Source organism: Podarcis cretensis, assembly GCF_951804945.1.
Source record: "Podarcis cretensis genome assembly, chromosome: 13".
Classification (NCBI taxonomy): Eukaryota; Metazoa; Chordata; class Lepidosauria; order Squamata; family Lacertidae; genus Podarcis; species Podarcis cretensis.
The window spans coordinates 5321341-5342479 of NC_137182.1; the positions used below are offsets into that span (position 1 = coordinate 5321341).

The 21139-nt window shown below is 45.5% G+C and overlaps 1 protein-coding gene across 1 annotated transcript; it reads right to left on the minus strand.

The window, feature by feature from the left end:
• Positions 1-498: 498 nt before the first annotated feature.
• Positions 499-16964, minus strand: LOC307200529 (uncharacterized protein; the record flags this gene model as incomplete). Its single annotated transcript, XM_079949066.1, has 5 exons — positions 16601-16964; positions 15971-16041; positions 15208-15251; positions 12369-12436; positions 499-684 (listed from the first exon to the last, which is right to left on the minus strand). The coding sequence occupies exons 1-5, from the start codon at positions 16742-16744 to the stop codon at positions 499-501; spliced, it is 513 nt and encodes a 170-aa protein (XP_079805192.1). The 5' UTR covers positions 16745-16964.
• Positions 16965-21139: the final 4175 nt, after the last annotated feature.

Here is a 21139-nt window from a genome sequence, read left to right on the forward strand (position 1 = left end):
TGCATGTCTAAAATGCACTGGCTTAACATTGTGTTTATCCCTCAGAGGTACTGAATGCCACGGCTGAGGAGAGGGAGCCCTTCCTGGGCTCTGTTGCCTGGAATTCATGCCTGGAATTCCAGTATTGGAAGTGACCTAAGCTAGGAAGGCAGGAAGAAAACTGTTCGAGCGTCATGAGGGGGCAGATTTCAACTCACTGGTAAATCCAGCAATTTATGATTTGTGTAGCTCAGATTGCATAGTCTAAAATACTGATGACCAGGCCTTTTTTCCAGCCAGAACTGGCCAGGACTCAGCTCCAGCACCTATGAGGTGGGCATCATTGCCATTCTAAGAGAATGAGGGAGGTGTTCAGGGTGAGTTCCAGCACCTCTTTTTCTAGAAAAATAGCAGCGCTGATGACAAACGTGATAGCACTTAGATGATAGACAGGGTCACTGGTCAGAGTGAAGCAGCTGCCTCAAACAGCTGATTTTGGGTGCCATGAAAAGGCAGCAGTTAGTCTGAATAATAATAACAACAATAAATCGTGGTAGTGGTAGTAGTTTTACAACCAATTGTGAAATTTTCTACATCACGTGCTAGTATAACTTGACCATTCTCGCTTACCAGGAACCGTGACATGAGCAGGGATGCCATTTCTTTTTCTCCTTCAGGCGGCAAATGGTCTTGGGCCAGCTTGGCCTGGAGAGAAATGTGAGGGGTGAGGTGATTTGGCTGAGGCTAAGTCCTCACTTGGGACGCAGGTGGCGCTGTGGGTTAAAGCCTCAGCGCCTAGGGCTTGCCGATCGAAAGGTCGGCGGTTCGAATCCCTGCGGCGGGGTGCGCTCCCGCTGCTCGGTCCCAGCGCCTGCCAACCTAGCAGTTCGAAAGCACCTCCGGGTGCAAGTAGATAAATAGGGACCGCTTACCAGCGGGAAGGTAAACGGCGTTTCCATGTGCGGCTCTGGCTCGCCAGAGCAGCGATGTCACGCTGGCCACGTGACCCGGAAGTGTCTCCGGACAGCGCTGGCCCCTGGCCTCTTAAGTGAGATGGGCGCACAACCCCAGAGTCTGTCAAGACTGGCCCGTACGGGCAGGGGTACCTTTACCTTTACCTTAAGTCCTCACTGTCATTTGTTTATTTTAAAGCATCCAGAAATTTGTGATCCATATTTCCTTCACCCTGGAGATGAACAGCTCACACTGAAATCAGACAGTTACTCATTCTTCTTCCTAAGGCTGGTGGGGGACTGATCCCAACTACTCAACTTTCATTCAGAAAAGTTTGTTTTTAGCCAGTTTCTAAAGCTTTGTCGTGCCCATATTTCCCTCTGTTATATATTCTTGAGTGTTTAGCAATTTATGATCTAGGTCATGGGGAGTGGAAATCTAAATGACCATTTAGATGTCGTTTAACATCTTGGGGGGGCTGAGTCCACCCCCAATATTGAGGGGCCACTATCCTCTGCCACTGCCGGGCAAGTGTTCGGGAGCTGCGGAGTGGGACACGTGGAGGGTAAATATCACCCTCCCCGTGCCACAGACCCCGCCGCTGGGTGAGCATTCGTGCGCCAGAAGGCGTGGTGGGATGCGCATGGGGGGGGCACATGACGTTATGCATGTGACATCACATAACTCTGGGTCCCCTCAATGTGAGAGGCAAGTCAGTGCCCCTGCCTGAGCTCCAGGTTTCTAAAATAATGCTTCTCCCTGTTTGCCTGTCTACTGCCCTGAAGTCAGCTAAAGAAGCTCTAATGATCCCATCTCTACAAGATGCTAGGGCAATGGTGATATCATACCTTCCAACATTTCTCAGATAAAAATAGGGATGTCCTAAACTGCGGGAGGCAGTGGAAGACAGAAATGCCTGGCGTGCTCTGGTCCATGGGGTCACGAAGAGTCAGACATGACTAAATGACTAAACATAACAACAACAACAACAACAGCAACAACAACAACAACAACAACAATATAATAATAATACCCCGCCCATCTGACTGGCTTGCCCCAGTCACCCTGGGTGGCTTCCAGCATATATAAAAACATAATAAAATAATAAATATTTTTTTAAAAACCTTCCCTATACAGGGCTGCCTTCAGATGTCTTCTAACGGTTGTATAGTTACTTATCTCCTTGGCTTGGGGGTCCCATAACCCCATACCCTCCAACATTTCTTCCATGGAAATCAAGACGTCCTAAGGAAAAGTGGGACATTCCAGGGTCAAATCAGAAACTGGGACGGCATCTGTAAATCTGGGACTGTCTCCGCAAAATAGGGACACTTGGAGGGTCTGTGACATGGGGCAGGGGATTTTTGGTGGTGGCCTCCTGATTCTGAAACCCCCACCCTTGGGAAACATGGGCTGCTCCTACTGTGGCTAGCTTTAAGAAACAAGTAAGACGTTTTTATTTGGTTGTTTACTCATGTTTTGCTGACCAGTTTTGCTGACCTTGCCCTTTGCTCTGAACCTCATGGAAATTTATCTATTGTCTTAAGTAGTGCAAATTCAGGAGGTTTATCCATATATGCAGATTGAATAGATTTTCCCCCTTCACTGCTCTTTCTAGCCTGTTACGATGCATGCTACACACAGCCCTTAAGGGGGGGAGTCTGAAATCCCACCAAACAGCAGATGGAATCCAGTTTCTCTCTTCTTCAACCAGTGGTGCCAGGTATAGGGGGCAGAGGGGGCTTCAGCTCCCCCAATATTTTTGGGCAGGGCAGGGGGAAGCATCCCCCCCAATATTAAGGGGGGCACTGCCCCCACCACTGCCAGGCGCCCTCCACACGCCTCAGCCTCTGCCCGGCAGCCCAGGAGCCAGGCAGCGGCTGCAACAAGCTTGGGAGGTTAATGTGGGGGACAAGTTGGCCCCCCAGTCCTGAACAGATGATCAGTGGGATTTTGCCTTTTTAAATAAAGACCATGCAGGCACATGCTTGGTCGTTACCTCAGGCTAAAGAACCGCACACAAAGTATCCATTTGGATATTCAAGTTTTTTTTTCTTTTTTAAATTTTTTAAATTTTTATTAAGTACAAATTAGAAAACATACATACTTACAACAAAAGAAAATACAAAAGAAAAAGAAAATACATATAACCAAGGAAAAAAATTAGAGAATACTTTTCATATTTACAGTTATTTATACCTCTATAAAATGCTATTCACAATAAAGGAGTGAAATGAAAGATAAGATATCAGAAAAAAGAAAAAAAGAACAAAGAAAAGAAAAAGAAGTAAAAGAAAAAGATCATAGGTGAAAATTTTTAAAAGTAGATAAGTATTCACTATACATAGCCGTATATTCAAGTTTTCATTTAGCAAGCGATATGGACTGTACCTGGATCAATGCAGAAAAGCCAGACATTTTCATCAATATTCATTTAATATACAAAGTGATCAAAGCTAGCAACCAAGTTTATGGAGATGCATATTTATTTTGCTATTTCAGGCTTTTTCTGTTTTTAAAAAACTATACAGCAAGGGATCCTGGTTTCTCCCCAAGGTTTCTCAACCATCAATTCTGGCTCTCTAGCATAGGAGCCAACTCCTAGGGGCTGGGGGCACTTTGGCCCCCACAATAATATATTTCAGGGGGCCGGGCCCTAGTAATTTGATGGGCATTCCCATTCAAATGGTGTGTGTGCACTGTGTCGTGGGATCGGTTATACAGGGTGGGGCATACCTGGGCCCCCACAATATTATATTCTGGTTGGCACCCTAGGTTGCTCTCTAGTGAGTGTAACTGTCAGATATCTCTATTTTAAAACATCAGATTTGCCCACCCACACTTCACATTTTAAATGTAAACCTATGAAATGCATGAATAGGCCCACAGTAGTAATCATAAATGACAATCTTATGCATAGTGGTCAGAATGTCCCCCTGGATTCAGTAAAACCTAGTAAAGATTGAACTGGGAAATAATCTCATAGCCAAAACATATTTGGCCTAAAATAGGGCCTTAGAAAGCACTGCTAATAACAAGGCCAGTGGAAGTGATGATATCCCAGCTGAACTATTTAATTTTTTTTAAGATGATGCTGTTAAGGTGCTACACTCAACGTGCCAGCAAGTTTGGAAAACTCAGCAGTGGCCAGAGGATTGGAGAAGATCTGTCTACATCCCAATCCCAAAGAAGGGCAGTGCCAAAGAATGCTCCAACTACCGCACAATTGCACTCATTTCACACGCTAGCAAGGTTATGCTTAAAATTCTACAAGGGAGGCTTAAGCAGTATGTGGACCGAGAACTCCCAGAAATGCAAGCTGGATTTCGAAGGGGCAGAGGAACCAGAGACCAAATTGCAAACATGCGCTGGATTATGGAGAAAGCTAGAGAGTTCCAGAAAGACATCTACTTCTGCTTCATTGACTATGCAATAGCCTTTGACTGTGTCGATCACAACAAACTATGGCAAGTTCTTAAAGAAATGGGAGTGCCTGATCACCTCATCTGTCTCCTGAGAAATCTCTATGTGGGACAAGAAGCTACAGTTAGAACTGGATATGGGACTACCGATTGGTTCAAAATTGGGAAAGGAGTATGACAAGGCTGTATATTGTCTCCCTGCTTAATTAACTTATATGCAGAATTCATCATGCGAAAGGCTGGGCTGGATGAATCCCAAGCCGGAATTAAGATAGTCGGAAGAAATATCAACAACCTCAGATATGCAGATGACACAACCTTGATGGCAGAAAGTGAGGAGGAATTAAAGAACCTTTTAATGAGGGTGAAAGAGGAGAGCGCAAAATATGGTCTGAAGCTCAACATCAAAAAAACTAAGATCATGGCCAGTGGTCCCATCACCTCCTGGCAAATAGAAGGGGAAGAAATGGAGGCAGTGAGAGATTTTACTTTCTTGGGCTCCATGATCACTGCAGATGGTGACAGCAGTCACAAAATTACAAGACGCCTGCTTCTTGTGAGAAAAGCAATGACAAACTTAGACAGCATCTTAAAAAGCAGAGATATCACCTTGCCGACAAAGGTCCGTTTAGTTAAAGCTATGGTTTTCCCAGTAATGGTGTATGGAAGTGAGAGCTGGACCATAAAGAAGGCTGATGGCTGAAGAATTGATGCTTTTGAATTATGGTGCTGGAGGAGACTCTTGAGAGTCCCATGAAGATCAAACCTATCCATTCTGGAGGAAATCAGCCCTGAGTGCTCACTGGAAGGACAGATCCTGTAGCTGAGGCTCCAATACTTTGGCCACCTCATGAGAAGAGAAGACTCCCTGGAAAAGACCCTAATGTTGGGAAAGATGGAGGGCACAAGGAGAAGGGGACGACAGACGGCGAGATGGTTGGACAGTGTTCTCGAAGCTACCAGCATGAGTTTGACCAAACTGCAGGAGGCAGTGGAAGACAGAAGTGCCTGGCGTGCTCTGGTCCATGGAGTCACGAAGAATCACGAAAAGAGTGCTTTTCTAATCACGGCGCTTGTCAAACTGTGTTTTCAATTAGTTGACTCCTAATATCCATAATAAATCCATTATCTATATCTATCTATCTAGTCTTACAGGTACATTTTTTTTTGTCTTTTGTTTTGTTTTTAACTGCTATTATGGTTCACACTTACTAGTCTAAAGCCCTGGTGCTATTTTCCCTGCTTGTGTTACTTTCTAAGTATTTGAGTGAAATTTTTTCATGCCTTTATGTCTGCCTCAGGCAGATAATTTTTCTTTTCTTTCTATGGCATTCAAGCAAAATTAGCTGAGCCATTCTGAAGTTTGAGGTGATAGGAAGGTGTTCTTTTCTTTTCTTTTCTTTTCTTTTCTTTTCTTTTCTTTTCTTTTCTTTTCTTTTCTTTTCTTTTCCTTTCTTTTCTTTGCAAATGTAGCTGTTTCCCAACAATTATCACTGTGAAGTTTTAATACCTCCCAAGTTGTGGAAGGGATTATATTGGGCTGGTACATAGTTTTTGTACTGAGGTCAAGTTTTTATGGCTATAGTGAAATGCCGTTTTTCCATTACAGACGTACCATTAGATTGCTTTGGCTGCTGCTAGATGGCCAACCTAGGAGCAAATGGTAAGAAGCCTGTCACTGCGTCTGGAGTATTCAAAGCTGGTGACCAAAGATGCTGCCTTCAAGCGGGCTCTTACACACACACACACACACACACACACACACACACACTTGTCCAAGCAACTCTCCTCTTTTGATGCTCCTTTGTTATCTTGACTACAGTTCATCCTCAGAAAGACATCAGCTCTGCCTTGTACATGATAGTTTAAGGTTGTTTTTCAAGGCAGGGGTCGTCCAAGTTGGCTAATGTTACTCGGTTGAGGAATAAGATTGGAGTCTCTCCCTTTGAAAATGCATTTTTGTCTTTCTTGAGTTGTTGCCATGCATAACCTCCAGCCAAACCAAGGGGCAAAAGCAGCAACTGAGAGTTGTTTTGCTGTGATCATATCCAGGCAGGTATTAGGTAAGAAGCTTCATTGTGAAGCTAATGGCATGTTGGTTGTTGCTTCTTTGTGAAACAAAGTCAGTATGTCACAGGAAACCTTTTAGTTATGATGGTTAGTGTAAAGAGGCCTAAATTGTAGTGAAAGGTTTACTGAGAATACAGTACGTAGCAGGAATCTAAAGCTTACTAGGGATGCAGTGATCCCCACAATGTGTGTGTGTGTGTGGGGGGGGAGAGAGAGAGAGAGAGAGAGAGAGAGAGAGACTCTTCTTTCCTCGGTCAAAATTCCTTAATGATTCACCTAATCAGAAATCACAAAAGGTGAAATTCAGCAACAAACTTTATACATATTTGTTTAGTCGTTTAGTCGTATCCGACTCTTCGTGACCCCCTGGACCAGAGCACGTCAGGCACTCCTGTCTTCCACTGCCTCCCGCAGTTTGGTCAAACTCATGCTGGTAGCTTCGAGAACACTGTCCAACCATCTCGTCCTCTGTCGCCCCCTTCTCCTTGTGCCCTCCATCTTTCCCAACATCAGGGTCTTTTCCAGGGAGTCTTCTCTTCTCATGAGGTGGCCAAAGTCTTGGAGCCTCAGCTTCAGGATCTGTCCTTCCAGTGAGCACTCAGGGCTGATTTCCTTCAGAATGGATAGGTTGGATCTTCTTGCACTCCATGGGACTCTCAAGAGTCTCCTCCAGCACCATAATTCAAAAGCATCAATTCTTCGGCGATCAGCCTTCTTTATGGTCCAGCTCTTGCTTCCATACATCACTACTGGGAAAACCAGAGCTTTAACTATACGGACCTTTGTTGGCAAGGTGATGTCTCTGCTTTATACGTATTAAAGGTAAAGGTACCCCTGCCCGTACGGGCCAGTCTTGACAGACTCTGGGGTTGTGCGCCCATCTCACTTAAGAGGCCAGGGGCCAGCGCTGTCCGGAGACACTTCCGGGTCACGTGGCCAGCGTGACATCGCTGCTCTGGCGAGCCAGAGCCGCACACGGAAACGCCGTTTACCTTCCCGCTGGTAAGCGGTCCCTATTTATCTACTTGCACCCGGAGGTGCTTTCGAACTGCTAGGTTGGCAGGCGCTGGGACCGAGCAGCGGGAGCGCACCCCGCCGCAGGGATTCGAACCGCCGACCTTTCGATCGGCAAGTCCTAGGCGCTGAGGCTTTAACCCACAGCACCACCTGCGTCCCTTTATACGTATTAGTAAGACCCAAAAATTAACAGGGCACAGCTCTTCCATAAAGTAACAAGGAGTGCCACAAAACCCCTGCACAGTTTTCCTGCAGAAACCTCACTGAAATAAACTGCTCCCACTTCACTGGGGCTGTGTCTCATTTGGCAACTGAGCCTCCTTCTCCGCGGCCTGAGCTGGTGCTGAAAAATCCACCCGTGGAGGCTCCCACCTCATGGAAGAGCCACTTCTGTGAGTCAACAACAGCATAAATAAGAGCCAAAGCTAGTCTGGAGGTTTCATTTACACATAGAAATGGATGCAAAAGTATCTGATGTCTATTTTGCTTACCACTGCTTTGTTTGTTGTCAAGCTACCCCCTCAGGATGACATTGATAAATTATACTGTCAGCTAGGAAAATTCAAAGGTGGAAAAGCCAAGATCCCAATCTTGTATACATGTGGATATGGAGGGAAAGTCATGTATACTAAATCTCCCACCATAGACGTACACACACACACACACACACACACACACACACACACACACCTGAGTAGCCTGACCATGCAAGGATGCTTTCAAAAATAAATTTAATGAGTACAGAAAGCACATGCTCACAGTGGAGGATGGATGCCCAGAAAGTTGAGAGTTGCCTGTATGAAAGCCTAGCCCTCCCTTAAGCGGAACAAGTGTTTTGTGCCCATTGGAGCAGAGTGCAGGGATTCTGAAATTCACCAGTTTAGTATACAATTTTTCACCAGGTCATAAATCCTGATTGTATTATGAATTTAGGGCCATCTCCCTTGACCGCAAGCTTAACATCTTGGTTGACCGCAAGCTTAACATGAGTCAACAGTGTGATGCAGCAGCAAGAAGAAAACTAACACTATTCTAGGCTGCATCCACAGCCGCATAGTCAGGGGCGTCTTACCCATAGAGGCTAGTGGTGCGGGGCATCGGGGCGCCAGGTTCTGGAGGGCACCAGGGAAGAGGTGGAGGCTGGATGTGGCACCTCCCAGCATCAGCTCGCCGCCCTTGCCTGCCTCTGCCATGCCACGCTGAAGGTGCGCCGTGCCCAGAACCTCTGTCTGCTGTGGCCACCGCGGCATGAAGTCTCCAGCTGAGCCAGGAGGCGTCACGTCCAGCCTCTGCCTCTTCCCCGCTGGAGGAGCCACCCTCCAGCCGCTGTCCGCCTCCTCCAGCCCCACCGGCAGCGCCGTCCTCCCTAAAAAACTCTGGGAAATGGGGGGGGGGGCTGGAGGGAGCTTTGCACCACGGCGCTGGATATGCTTAAGACGGCCCTGAGTATAGTGTCCAGATCAAAGAAAGTACAGTGGTACCTCGGGTTACAGACGCTTCAGGTAACAGATGCTTCAGGTTACAGATTTCGCTAACCCAGAAATATTACCTCAGGTTAAGAACTTTACTTCAGGATGAGAACAGAAATCGTGCTCCAGCGGCACAGCAGCAGCAGGAGGCCCCATTAGCTAAAGTGGTGCTTCAGGTTAAGAACAGTTTCAGGTTAAGAACGGACCTCTGGAATGAATTAAGTACTTAACCCAAGGCACCACTGTAATTTGTTGTTGTTTAGTCGTTTAGTCGTGTCCGACTCTTCGTGACCCCATGGACCAGAGAACGCCAGGCACTCCTGTCCTCCACTGCCCCCCGCAGCTTGGTCAGACTCATGCTGGTAACCTCGAAAACACTGTCCAACCATCTCGTCCTCTGTCGCCCCCTTCTCCTTGTGCCCTCCATCTTTCCCAGCATCAGGGTCTTCTCCAGGGAGTCTTCTCTTCTCATGAGGTGGCCAAAGTACTGGAGCCTCAGCTTCACAATCTGTCCTTCCAGTGAGCACTCAGGGCTGATTTCCTTCAGAATGGAGAGGTTTGATCTTCTTGCAGTCCATGGGACTCTCAAGAGTCTCCTCCAGCACCATAATTCAAAAGCATCAATTCTTCGGCGATCAGCCTTCTTTATGGTCCAGCTCTCACTTCCACTGTAATAGTCCCACTCTATTCTGCCTTGGTCAGACCACACCTGGAATACTGTGTCCAATTCTGGACACCACAGTTTAAGAAGGATGTTGACAACCTGGAACATGTGCAGAGGAGGGGGACCAGGAGCTGCTCCAGGGACCAGCAGCAGCAGCCATGGAGAGACTATGGAGAAGTAACGCATTGCTCTTGCACAGGCACCACTGCCATCACTGCCGTCGCTCCGGACAAGTGTTGGCTCATCTTCCTCCTTGAGCTTGGTGGCAGTGGTGCTGGCAGGGGAAATATGGACATTCCAGGATCCAGTCAGAAGCCAGGATTGCTTTTGTAATTCTGGGACTGTCCCTGGAAAATCAGGACACTTGGAAGGATAAGCAACCTGCTTAGGGCCCACCCAAACCTGGAGCCATTCCTGTGAGAATGAACCAGTGGGATCCTTTTCGGCATTGAAGTCTCTGTGATCCATGTACAGGGGTTTCTCAGAAGAGAAATCAAAATGAAAAAAGTTCATATGTGGTGGAGCTTCATTAAAATTTGAAAAAATTGGGATATGATATATGAGGAATTTTTTTAAAATGTTCAAACAAACTTTCACAAAAGAACCAGACGCCTTCTTCCTCTTGGGAATATTGGGACCAGAGATTCCTAAGGAAAAAAAGAAGAATATTATTCTACGCTGCGAGAGCAGCGAGAATACTGGTCGCCAAAAAATGGAAAGGTGAAATGATACCACCAAAAGAGGAATGGCAGGAGAAATTGTTTGAATATCTCGAATTAGTAAAATTGACAGAGGAAATTAGGAGACAGCCAACTCGAAGGTAAAAAAAAAAGAATGGGGAATTTATAAAAAATATTTAATTAAACATTGTCCACAAGTGAAAACCTGGACATGCTTTGACTAAACTCCTCAATTTGCAAGTTAGATAAATAACGCATGAGATAGAATAAAGTAAGATATGGAGAGAAGGAATATGGAAGCTGTGATAATAATGAGAATAAAAAAAAAGGATGAACCCTCAATGTGGAGGTTGGAAGTCATGTGGAGAAATTAAGAAATTGTGAATTAAGAAAAATATTTAAATAATACAAGGAATTTAGGAATTTAAGGATTTATATATGTGTGTTTATTTGGTAATCTTTTGTTTCTTCAGTATTTTATTTAGAATGTATAATTTTTACCATGGAAGAAAATCAGTAAAAAAGATACTGGCAAAATGGAAAAAGTTCGTCATTGCTTTCGCTTAATCCAGAAAGCATCCTCACTGTTAATAAGGACTTAGAGACTGCATTTTCATTTTTAAATTGCAGCTCTTCACTCTACCATTATATGCTGCCAGTCAAATTACTTCCCCAGCTATCCCTCTATGAATGGAAATCTGAATTAAATGAAAATGAATACTCCCCTTTCAGTGACCAGCACAGGGCTTTGCCTTAAAGGTCCCCAAAGATCCATAAACGGAGGGCGCATGACTCACTGCCCCATCTGTTTCCCTTTCGTGGGTTGTTAGCACATGGATTTGAGACTGTTTCATATTCTGTATTTGTCAATGAATGTTTCATTTGACCTTCAAGTTTATGAGAGAGAAAAGTATGCAAGGTGACGCTTCTTATGAGATGAACATTCCTTGGTGAGCATGTGAATGTTTTCAAGATTTATTCTGCCAGGAGAGCAACCTGCCCTAATGCAGCTGGGATATTGTTGTAGGCCTGCATGACTCAAAGCTAAATTACGACAATATTTGCTTTTTATTCAACAGACCTTAGGCTGGTCCACAAGTGCATGTTCATCACTTGATGACCACCTATGATAACATGTGTGTGCATGTATGTGTGTACATATATAGGAGCTTCACACATAAGTACGGACTGTGGGTGAAGCAAGTGATGTGCATATATATGAACTAGCCCTTAGAAACCAAGCATGTAATTTCTGGCACACAACCCCAAAAGGTATATTAGATTCAGGAAGGAGGAATAGCAACAGTGATGCAGATGGCCATTCCTGCGCAAGTTCGGCAACTCCTCTGCTCCCCCAAATACGGATGAATTCCACTCCAGATGATTATATACTTGGAAATCAGTGTCTTAAGGGCTCATCCAGACTTCCTTTTGGGCCGCATTTCTCAGTACAGGACCATACTTAAAACTGCAGGGGTCAGCAAACTTTTTCAGCAGGGGGCCGGTCCACTGTCCCTCAGACCTTGTGGGGGGCCGGACTATATTTTTTGGGGGGGAAATGAATGAATTCCTATGTCCCACAAATAACCAAGAGATGCATTTTATATAAAAGGACGCATTCTACTCATAAAAACACACTGATTCCCAGACCATTTGTGGGCTGGATTTAGAAGGCAATTGGGCCGGATCTGGCCCCTGGGCCTTAGTTTGCCTCCCCATGCTTTAAAGCTCTATGTCTGAGCATTGTTGTTGTTGTTTTGTTTCCCCCTGAATCGGAGCAAATGACAATCGAGTTTTCTGTGGATTCTGTGAATTGATCTGATTCAGCGGTAAAACATGGATTTTCCCTGGGGAAATTCCTTCTCCCCCCCCCCCCCGCAGCTTTAAAGTGCAGATCTGTGGCTGACAAAATGCCAGGCGGCACTCGCCGTGGAGCCTGCAGCGTGCCTGAGCCACACATCTCTCCTGGGAGTGACGCAGTGGCTTGGGCGCCCATAGGGTCCATGCTGCCCCAAACGGTCTGCCCGCTGCCTTCCCCTCAGCTGTAGGGCGGCTGAGGGGGAGGAGGCAGGCAGACTCCTTGGAGACCCCTTCCTTCCCTCTGCCCCAGTACCTGAGGGTCCTCACGTCTCTCCAGGGATTTGGCCAGAACAAGGTATACTTTGGGGGAAGGCTCCTTCCCTGCAAAAATAACAGAGCAATCAGCAAGCGCCTGGTTCCCAACCTGCTAGCATCAGACTGGCACATGAGGGAGGGGGGGCACAGAAAGGAAGGAGGAGTGGCGTTATATGTCAGGGATGTGTATACCTGTGAAGAGATCCAAGATTTAGAACCTCAAAGCCAAAGTGAGAGCATTTGGGTGAAAATTAAGGGAGAGAAGAATAACAGGGACCTCATTGTGGGAGTTTACTATAGATCCCCAAGCCAAACGGAGGACATAGATGATGCCTTCCTGGAACAGATGGCCAAGCATGCAAAAGGAAGGGAGATAGTAGTAATGGGGGACTTCAATTACCTGGATATTTGCTGGATGTCAAACTCAGCCAAGAGCATAAGATCAAACAGATTCCTCACTGGCCTTGCAGACAACTTCGTTGTCCAGAAAGTGGGAGAAGCAACAAGAGGAACAGCCATTTTAGATCTGGTCCTAACCAATGTTGATGACCTGGTTAGTGGGGTAGAAGTGGAAGGATCATTAGGCGCGAGCGATCATGCTCTTCTGAAGTTTACTATACAGCGGAAAGGAGCAGCCAAGCATACTAGGACTCAATTTCTTGACTTTAAGAAAGCCGACTTCATAAAACTTAGGGAAGTGCTGGGTGAGATCCCATGGACAGTAATACTAAAAGGAAAGGGAGTTCATGATGGCTGGGAGTTTGTTAAGAGGGAGATAGTAAAAGCACAACTTCAGGCAATACCAATGAGACGGAAACATGGAAGGTGCCTAAAGAAGCCAGGGTGGCTATCTAAAGAACTTTTAACTGAGTTAAGATTAAAAAAGGATGTGTACAAAAAATGGAAAAGGGAGGAAACCACCAAAGAGGAATTCAAACAAATAGCCAGCACGTGTAGACACAAAGTCAGAAAAGCTAAAGCACAGAATGAACTCAGGCTTGCTAGAGAGGTTAAAAGCAACAAAAAGGGCTTTTATGGGTATGTTCGTAGCAAAAGGAAGAACAAAGAAACAGTGGGGTCACTCAGAGGAGAAGATGGTGAAATGCAAACAGGGGACACAGAAAGGGCTGAACTCCTCAATGCCTTCTTTGCCTCAGTCTTCTCCGATAAAGAAAACAATGCCCGACCTAAAGAATTTGGAGCAAATGATTCAGCAGAGGAAACACAGCCCAGAATAACTAAGGAGATAGTACAAGAATACTTGGCTAGTTTAGATGTATTCAAGTCTCCAGGGCCAGATGAAGTGCATCCAAGAGTATTAAAAGAACTGGCAGATGTGATCTCAGAACCACTGGCAGTCATTTTTGAGAATTCCTGGAGAACAGGCGAAGTCCTGGCAGACTGGAGGAGGGCAAATGTTGTCCCTACTTTCAAAAAGGGGAAAAGAGAGGACCCAAATAATTACCGCCCAGTCAGTCTGACATCAATACCAGGGAAGATTCAGGAGCAGATCATTAAGCAAACAGTCTGTGAGCACCTAGAAAGGAATACTGTGATCACCAATAGTCAGCATGGATTTCTGAAAAATAAGTCATGTCAGACTAACCTGATCTCGTTTTTTGACAGAATTACAAGCCTGGTAGATGAAGGGAACGCAGTGGATGTAGCCTACCTTGATTTCAGCAAGGCATTTGACAAGGTGCCCCATGATATTCTTGTAAAGAAGCTGGTAAAATGCGGACTTGACTATGCTACCACTCAGTGGATTTGTAACTGGCTGACTGACCGAACCCAAAGGGTGCTCATCAATGGTTCCTCTTCATCCTGGAGAAGAGTGACTAGTGGGGTGCCACAGGGTTCTGTCTTGGGCCCGGTCTTATTCAACATCTTAATCAACGACTTGGATGATGGACTCAAGGGCATCCTGATCAAATTTGCAGATGACACCAAACTGGGAGGGGTGGCTAACACCCCAGAGGACAGGATCACACTTCAAAACGACCTTGACAGATTAGAGAACTGGGCCAAAACAAACAAGATGAATTTTAACAGGGAGAAATGTAAAGTATTGCACTTGGGCAAAAAAAATGAGAGGCACAAATACAAGATGGGTGACACCTGGCTTGAGAGCAGTACATGTGAAAAGGATCTAGGAGTCTTGGTTGACCACAAACTTGACATGAGCCAACAGTGTGACGCGGCAGCTAAAAAAGCCAATGCAATTCTGGGCTGTATCAATAGGAGTATAGCATCTAGATCAAGGGAAGTAATAGTGCCACTGTATTCTGCTCTGGTCAGACCTCACCTGGAGTACTGTGTCCAGTTCTGGGCACCACAGTTCAAGAAGGACACTGACAAACTGGAACGTGTCCAGAGGAGGGCAACCAAAATGGTCAAAGGCCTGGAAACGATGCCTTATGAGGAACGGCTAAGGGAGCTGGGCATGTTTAGCCTGGAGAAGAGGAGGTTAAGGGGTGATATGATAGCCATGTTCAAATATATAAAAGGATGTCACATAGAGGAGGGAGAAAGGTTGTTTTCTGCTGCTCCAGAGAAGCAATGCTTCCAAACTACAAGAAAGAAGATTCCACCTAAACATTAGGAAGAACTTCCTGACAGTAAGAGCTGTTCGACAGTGGAATTGGCTGCCAAGGAGTGTGGTGGAGTCTCCTTCTTTGGAGGTCTTTAAGCAGAGGCTTGACAACCATATGTCAGGAGTGCTCTGATGGTGTTTCCTGCTTGGCAGGGGGTTGGACTCGATGGCCCTTGTGGTCTCTTCCAACTCTATGATTCTATGATTCTATCATATAGGGCACTCAACTGGCATTTCCACTTACCTGGAGTGGGAGCCTTTCCCCCCTTGTTCTGGCCGGCCTCTCTCCTAAGGAAGAAACAAGCTCCATTGGTCTGATTGGTTGGAGGATTTCAAGATAAATATATAGATAATAACATGTATCTCTTTTATTCTAAGGTTCATTATGGTAGCTGAGACCAGCAGTTGATGTTGGCTAGAATCTCAGGAAGGACTGGAGGGGGGGAATTGATCTCCACAGAAGCATTCCCAACCAGAGCCACATTGCCCAATGGGCAGAGCAGGAACCGGCGTATGGGTCCCGTGACAACAGATTAAAATGAATACTGTTTTCCGTAATAAAATTGGTTCATTAATATTGTTGGCTGGTAAAATCAAAAAGGTATCAGGAGATAATTTGCGAGGAGACCAGCAACATTTTGACTGCCACAGGTATTAATCTGGAACTGTGCCCAACCAAGGGCGAACTTTGGGCTCTCAAATGTCAACAGAGCCCTGTACGACCATATGATTCGGCACGCCCCCCTTTGTTCTTCAGCATTGTTTTGGCACTCTCTGCAGCGCGGTGCCCCGTGTGAGCACACTGGTCGTGCCATCCTAAAACTGCCCTGGCCCAGCCTTGGGATGTGGGGTTGGCATGGGAGAGAATCTCCCCCCATGTCCTACCCAGGTGGACCACAGAGAAACCCTCCCCATAAAACTATAGGAATATCTAAATCAGGCCTTCCTCCTCCAGATGGCAAGGTGACCGTGAAACACTTCCTCTGCCCCAGAAGGTCCCAGCATACCTGCACATTTGGGGTTTCCCCATGGTGTCGCTGGGCTGCTGCTTGGCCGGAGCCTTTCCCAAACCACGGCCCTGCGAAGGAAGAAGGACATTGTATTATCCTGGCATAGGCATCCACTCTAGGGGACAGGGGTCCTGTGGGCCCTCCCCAATGATTTTCCTCTGGGGCACAGTCCCCTCAATGTTTTCTCTCCCCCCCCCCATCTGCCTTCCCAGCTTCCTTCCTGCTCCCCCCCCCCGCTATATCCCTCCTCCTGCGTGGCACATAGTAGCTCAGCAGCAGCGCAGGGGAAGGCAAGCCAGCGGAGGCAGGGCCCTCCTACAGTGGGGACATAGGGCCCCCAGAGGGGCCTGCCCCCAAACTACAGCGGAGACAACCTGATCACTGGTGAGGGTGCATGGCCAGCTGATTCAGGGAAGGAGAACAAGCCCCCCTGCCATGCTGCCCATGCCCACGTCACCACTGGCTGCCAACGATCGCTGCTCCTGCCTGGGCACATAATGGCCCAACCCTGGCTTGGAAGGAGGGGGCGAGGGGCTGGGGAGAGATGGGCCTGCTCTGTTTCGCTCAGGTTGGCACCACAACCTCCTGGCACATGTGAGGAATAAATTTCCCATGGAATTAACATACCACAACTTCCACAGCGGCCTCCCCTTCTGCCATTTCTTCATCTTCTTCTTTGGCGATCACTCGTAGCCGAGTAAGATTGTCTTCCATAAACACGGTTTTAACAATGAGTCCGTAAGTGACTGTGGAGGCCAATTCTGGATCCATACGTCCTTCCACAGTGGGGATATTGGTTCCCAGGCGTGAGTTGATCACGGTGTGGATTTGCCAAGCAAGCCTTCCTCTTAGCACGTTTCTCCCTTGCGTCCTGAGTTCGAGTGTCTTCAAAACCCATGACACCTTTGGTAAAGGCTGTTCTCCAACTGGAGCGCTCGCAAGCCAGTGTTTCCCAGTTGTCAGTGTTTATACTACATTTTTTTAGATTTGCCTTGAGATAGTCTTTATTTATTTTTTTATAATATTTTATTAGGTTTTACAAAATTTTACAAAAGAGAAAAATTAACAAACCATCAAGAAAACAACAGATATCACAAAAACAAAAGAACAAAAAAAAGAAGAAAAAAGCACATAAAAAGCAAACTTAGTATAAAAAAACCTCTCTTTCAAATTTATAACCTTCAAAGCCTTATTTCCCTTACTTCCACCCACCTCCCTTTCTTGTATTCCACTTAAAAATTTAATTCAGCAAGATCATTCATTATTCATTTTCATCCTTTATCCCTCCCTTGTACTCTTATTTATCTTGATCGCTAGAACCCCTTCATTTCATTTTCAATGTCCTCAACATTCATATAATTTACAATGTTTTTGTAGGTAGGCTTTAAACTTCTTCCAATCGTCTTCCACCTGCTCTTCTCCTTGATCTTGGATTCTGCCAGTCATTTCTGCCAGTTCCATATAGTCTATTACTTGCATCTGCCATTCTTCCAGGGTGGGTAGATCTTGCGTCTTCCAGTGCTTTGCAATATGTATTCTAGCTGCTGCTGTGGCATACATAAAAAAAGTTCTGTCCTTCTTTGACACCAATTGGCCGACCATACCCAGGAGAAAGGCCTCTGGTTTCTTCAAGAATGTGTACTTGAACACCTTTTTCATTTCATTATATATCATTTCCCAAAAAGCCTTAATCCTTGGGCACGTCCACCAGAGGTGAAAGAATGTACCTTCAGTCTCTTTACATTTCCAACATTTATTATCGGGCAAATGATAGATTTTTGCAAGCTTGACTGGGGTCATGTACCACCTATATATCATTTTCATAATATTCTCTCTTAAGGCATTACTGTTGGGATTCAGAACGTACAGGGTTAAGATGTTCTGTGACGCCTCACATTCTGACGTGTAATTTCGAAGGTGGGAGGAGTTTTTCTCTGTTCCTTTGTCTTTGAGGGAGAAGGAAGCAGTAGCTATGGCTGCGAGGAGTCCTGGAGTGTATGTCTGAGAAATGTCGCAATAAAGAACTGATAAATGGACACACAAGTGCCTTATGTGTTTGTCTGGACCTAATTACCGCTTGTAAAACTGTTGCTGAAAGTCTGCCGGAATGCTTTGAAGTCAGCTGGGTCAGCTGGGAGAACGCTACTGAAAGCGGAGGTCTGCGTTCTGAGTTTTGCCTGATGCTGAGAGGCAGAGTTGCTGAGAGCTGAGAGCTGAGAGCTGAGAGCAGCTGAGAATCGTTTCTCCACAGACGGGTGCTGGAAAAGCTGGTGATACGTGAGTACAGCTTGGGGCCTCTTGGGAGAAAATGGCAGACAGCCACGAGTCATTCGTAGTCCCATTTGAAAAATTGGACGGCAAAAATTGGCAAGAATGGAGCAGAAGGCTGAAGGCATGGCTGGTAGCGAAGGGGCTGTGGGAGGCTGTCCACTACCCACACCAGCGGCAGGAGCTTCAGCGGCAGAAATTGCAGATGCCCGCGCTTCACAGAGAAAAAATCACAAAGCCCTGGGAGCTATTGTGCTTAGCTTGGATGGCTCACAGCTGCCTTTGGTAGAGGGGCTGGAGAATGCATGTGAGGCCTATCAAGCGTTGGAAAGGGTGCACCACAGAACCACGGCTGGTGCAAAGATCCACACCACTAGACGCTTGTTTGAGATGAAGTTACGTCCTGGGGATAGCATCAGGAAGCATGTAACTGATATGCTGGCTGTGTTTAACCAGCTGAGACTGTTACAAGTCAACTTTTCAGAGGAGCTGAAAGTGTACATTTTGCTCAGCTCTCTGGACAAGAGTTATGATAATCTGTGTCTAACTCTGGAATCGATGGATCCCCAAACGCTGACTCTGAATTACGTCACGGGACGCTTATCAGATGAGGAGGAGCGCCGCCACAGAGAGGGCAGAGCTGGCACCGGGAGCCCTGGGTGTAAGGACGGAGCCAAGCCAGCGGAATGCACGGTCCAGGCTTTTTCCGTTCGTCGTTGTTTTATTTGCAATTCTCCTGAACATCTGCGTCGCTGTTGCCCCCACCGGAGCAGAGAGACGAGGCAGGATGTTGTCAAGGTCACTTCCCATGGGAACCAGCCAGGTTTCCATGGCAACCAGCCTGGCAAGGCAGCCAGGCGTGGGACTGAGCAAGGCGGACATGCTAAACGCGATGAAGAAGCTTATCAGCTGACAGCCAGTCTTGCATTGTTTGAGGACAGCTCTGAGAGAGACACTGAGCTCTGCTTTGTAATCGACTCAGCAGCTAATCGCAACTTGATTCCAGAGACCCCTGCTGTCGAGATGTGGAATTGCAAGGCAATTCCAGCTGGAAAAACTGTACTATTTGCAAATGGAGAAAAAAGAGATGTAACTAATGTTGCAAAAATCTTTCTTTCTGTTTTGCAGGAGCAGTTGGAGGTTTGCACTGTACCAGGGATGCATCACTGTCTTTTATCTGTGCCTTATTTGTTAAAAAAGGGGTTTAAGGTCTGTTTTGAGAATGCTGTCTGCACAATCTCCAAAGGAGGGAGGCAGCTTGTCAAAGTTAAAAAAGGGCTAATTGGGATCGTAAACCAATTAAGCTTCATTATCTAACAATTACATGCCGTAAATTTCATACCGGTGGTCCACAACTGTTCCCAGTCAGCGAACATAATATTATGACCAACATCTTGTGCCCATTTTATCATAGCAGATTTTACCGTTTCATCTTCAGTATTCCATTTCAACAGCAGATTATACATTCTCGACAATATCTTAGCATTGGGTTCTAACAGTTCTGTTTCCAACTTTGATTTTTCCACCTGAAAACCATATTTCCTATCCAAATTGTAGGCCTCTCTTACTTGAAAATAGTGTAACCAGTCACGCACCTTATCTTTAAGTTTCTCATAACTCTGCAGTTTCAATTTATCTCCCTCCTGCTCCAAAATTTCCCAATATTTAGGCCAGTTCGATTCCATATTAAGATTTTCAAGGCCTTTGCCTCCATAGGTGAAAGCCACCTTGGGGTTTTATTTTCCAAAAAGTCTTTATACTTCATCCAGACATTAAACAATGCTTTCCTGACAATATGGTTTTTAAATGCTTTATATACTTTATCCTTACCGTACCACAGGTATGCATGCCACCCAAGAACATTATCATATCCTTCCAAATCTAGAATGTCCGTGTTTTCAAGAAGTAGCCAATCCTTCAGCCAGCAGAAAGCTGCTGCTTCATAGTATAACTTAAAGTCCGGCAGGGCAAACCCCCCTCTATTCTTTTTTTTTTTTTTTTTAAAGATTTTTATTAATTTCCAATTTTTTAACAGAAACAAAAAACAACAAAAGAAACAGACAAACAAACAACTCATGTTTTCATAACCTTATTTTCATAACCCTCTTTTCCCGGACTTCCCCCCCCCTCTATTCTTTGCATCAGTAAGAATTTTATATTTTATTCTGGGCTTTTTGCCCTGCCAGACAAATCTAGAAATTTCTTTTTGCCACTTCTTGAAACAGTCCATTTTGTCAATAATTTGTAACGTCTGAAACAAAAACAACATTCTTGGCAATACATTCATTTTAATAACCGCAATTCTACCCAGTAAGGAAAGCTTCAAGTTTGTCCAAATCTCAAGATCTTTTTTCACTTCTGACCAACACTTCTCATAATTATCCTTAAATAGATTAACATTCTTAGAAGTCATATTCACCCCTAGGTATTTTACTTTTTTCACCAATGTTAGGCCTGTTTCTTCCTGAAACCTTTCCTTCTCAATCGGTGTTAAATTTTTCTCTAAAACCATAGTTTTGGATTTATTCAACTTAAATCCTGCCATCTGACCAAATTCTTGGTTTATTTCCAAAGCTCTTTTAGTACTTGGGATTGGCTCCTGCAGTGTCAATACTAGGTCATCTGCAAAAGCTTTAAGTTTGTAATGTTTAACTCCGACCTGTATACCCTGAATCTGTTGGTCCCTTCTAATCATGTTCAGCAGGACCTCCAGGACTGAAATAAAAAGTAGAGGGGAAATTGGGCAGCCTTGTCGTGTCCCTTTCTCTATCTTAACTTCTTCTGTAACAGCATTGTTCACTATTAATTTTGCCTTTTATTCTGAGTAAATCGCACCTATACCGTTTCCAAACCTTTCTCCAACCCCCATCCCTTGCAGATTTTTCCTCATAAAACTCC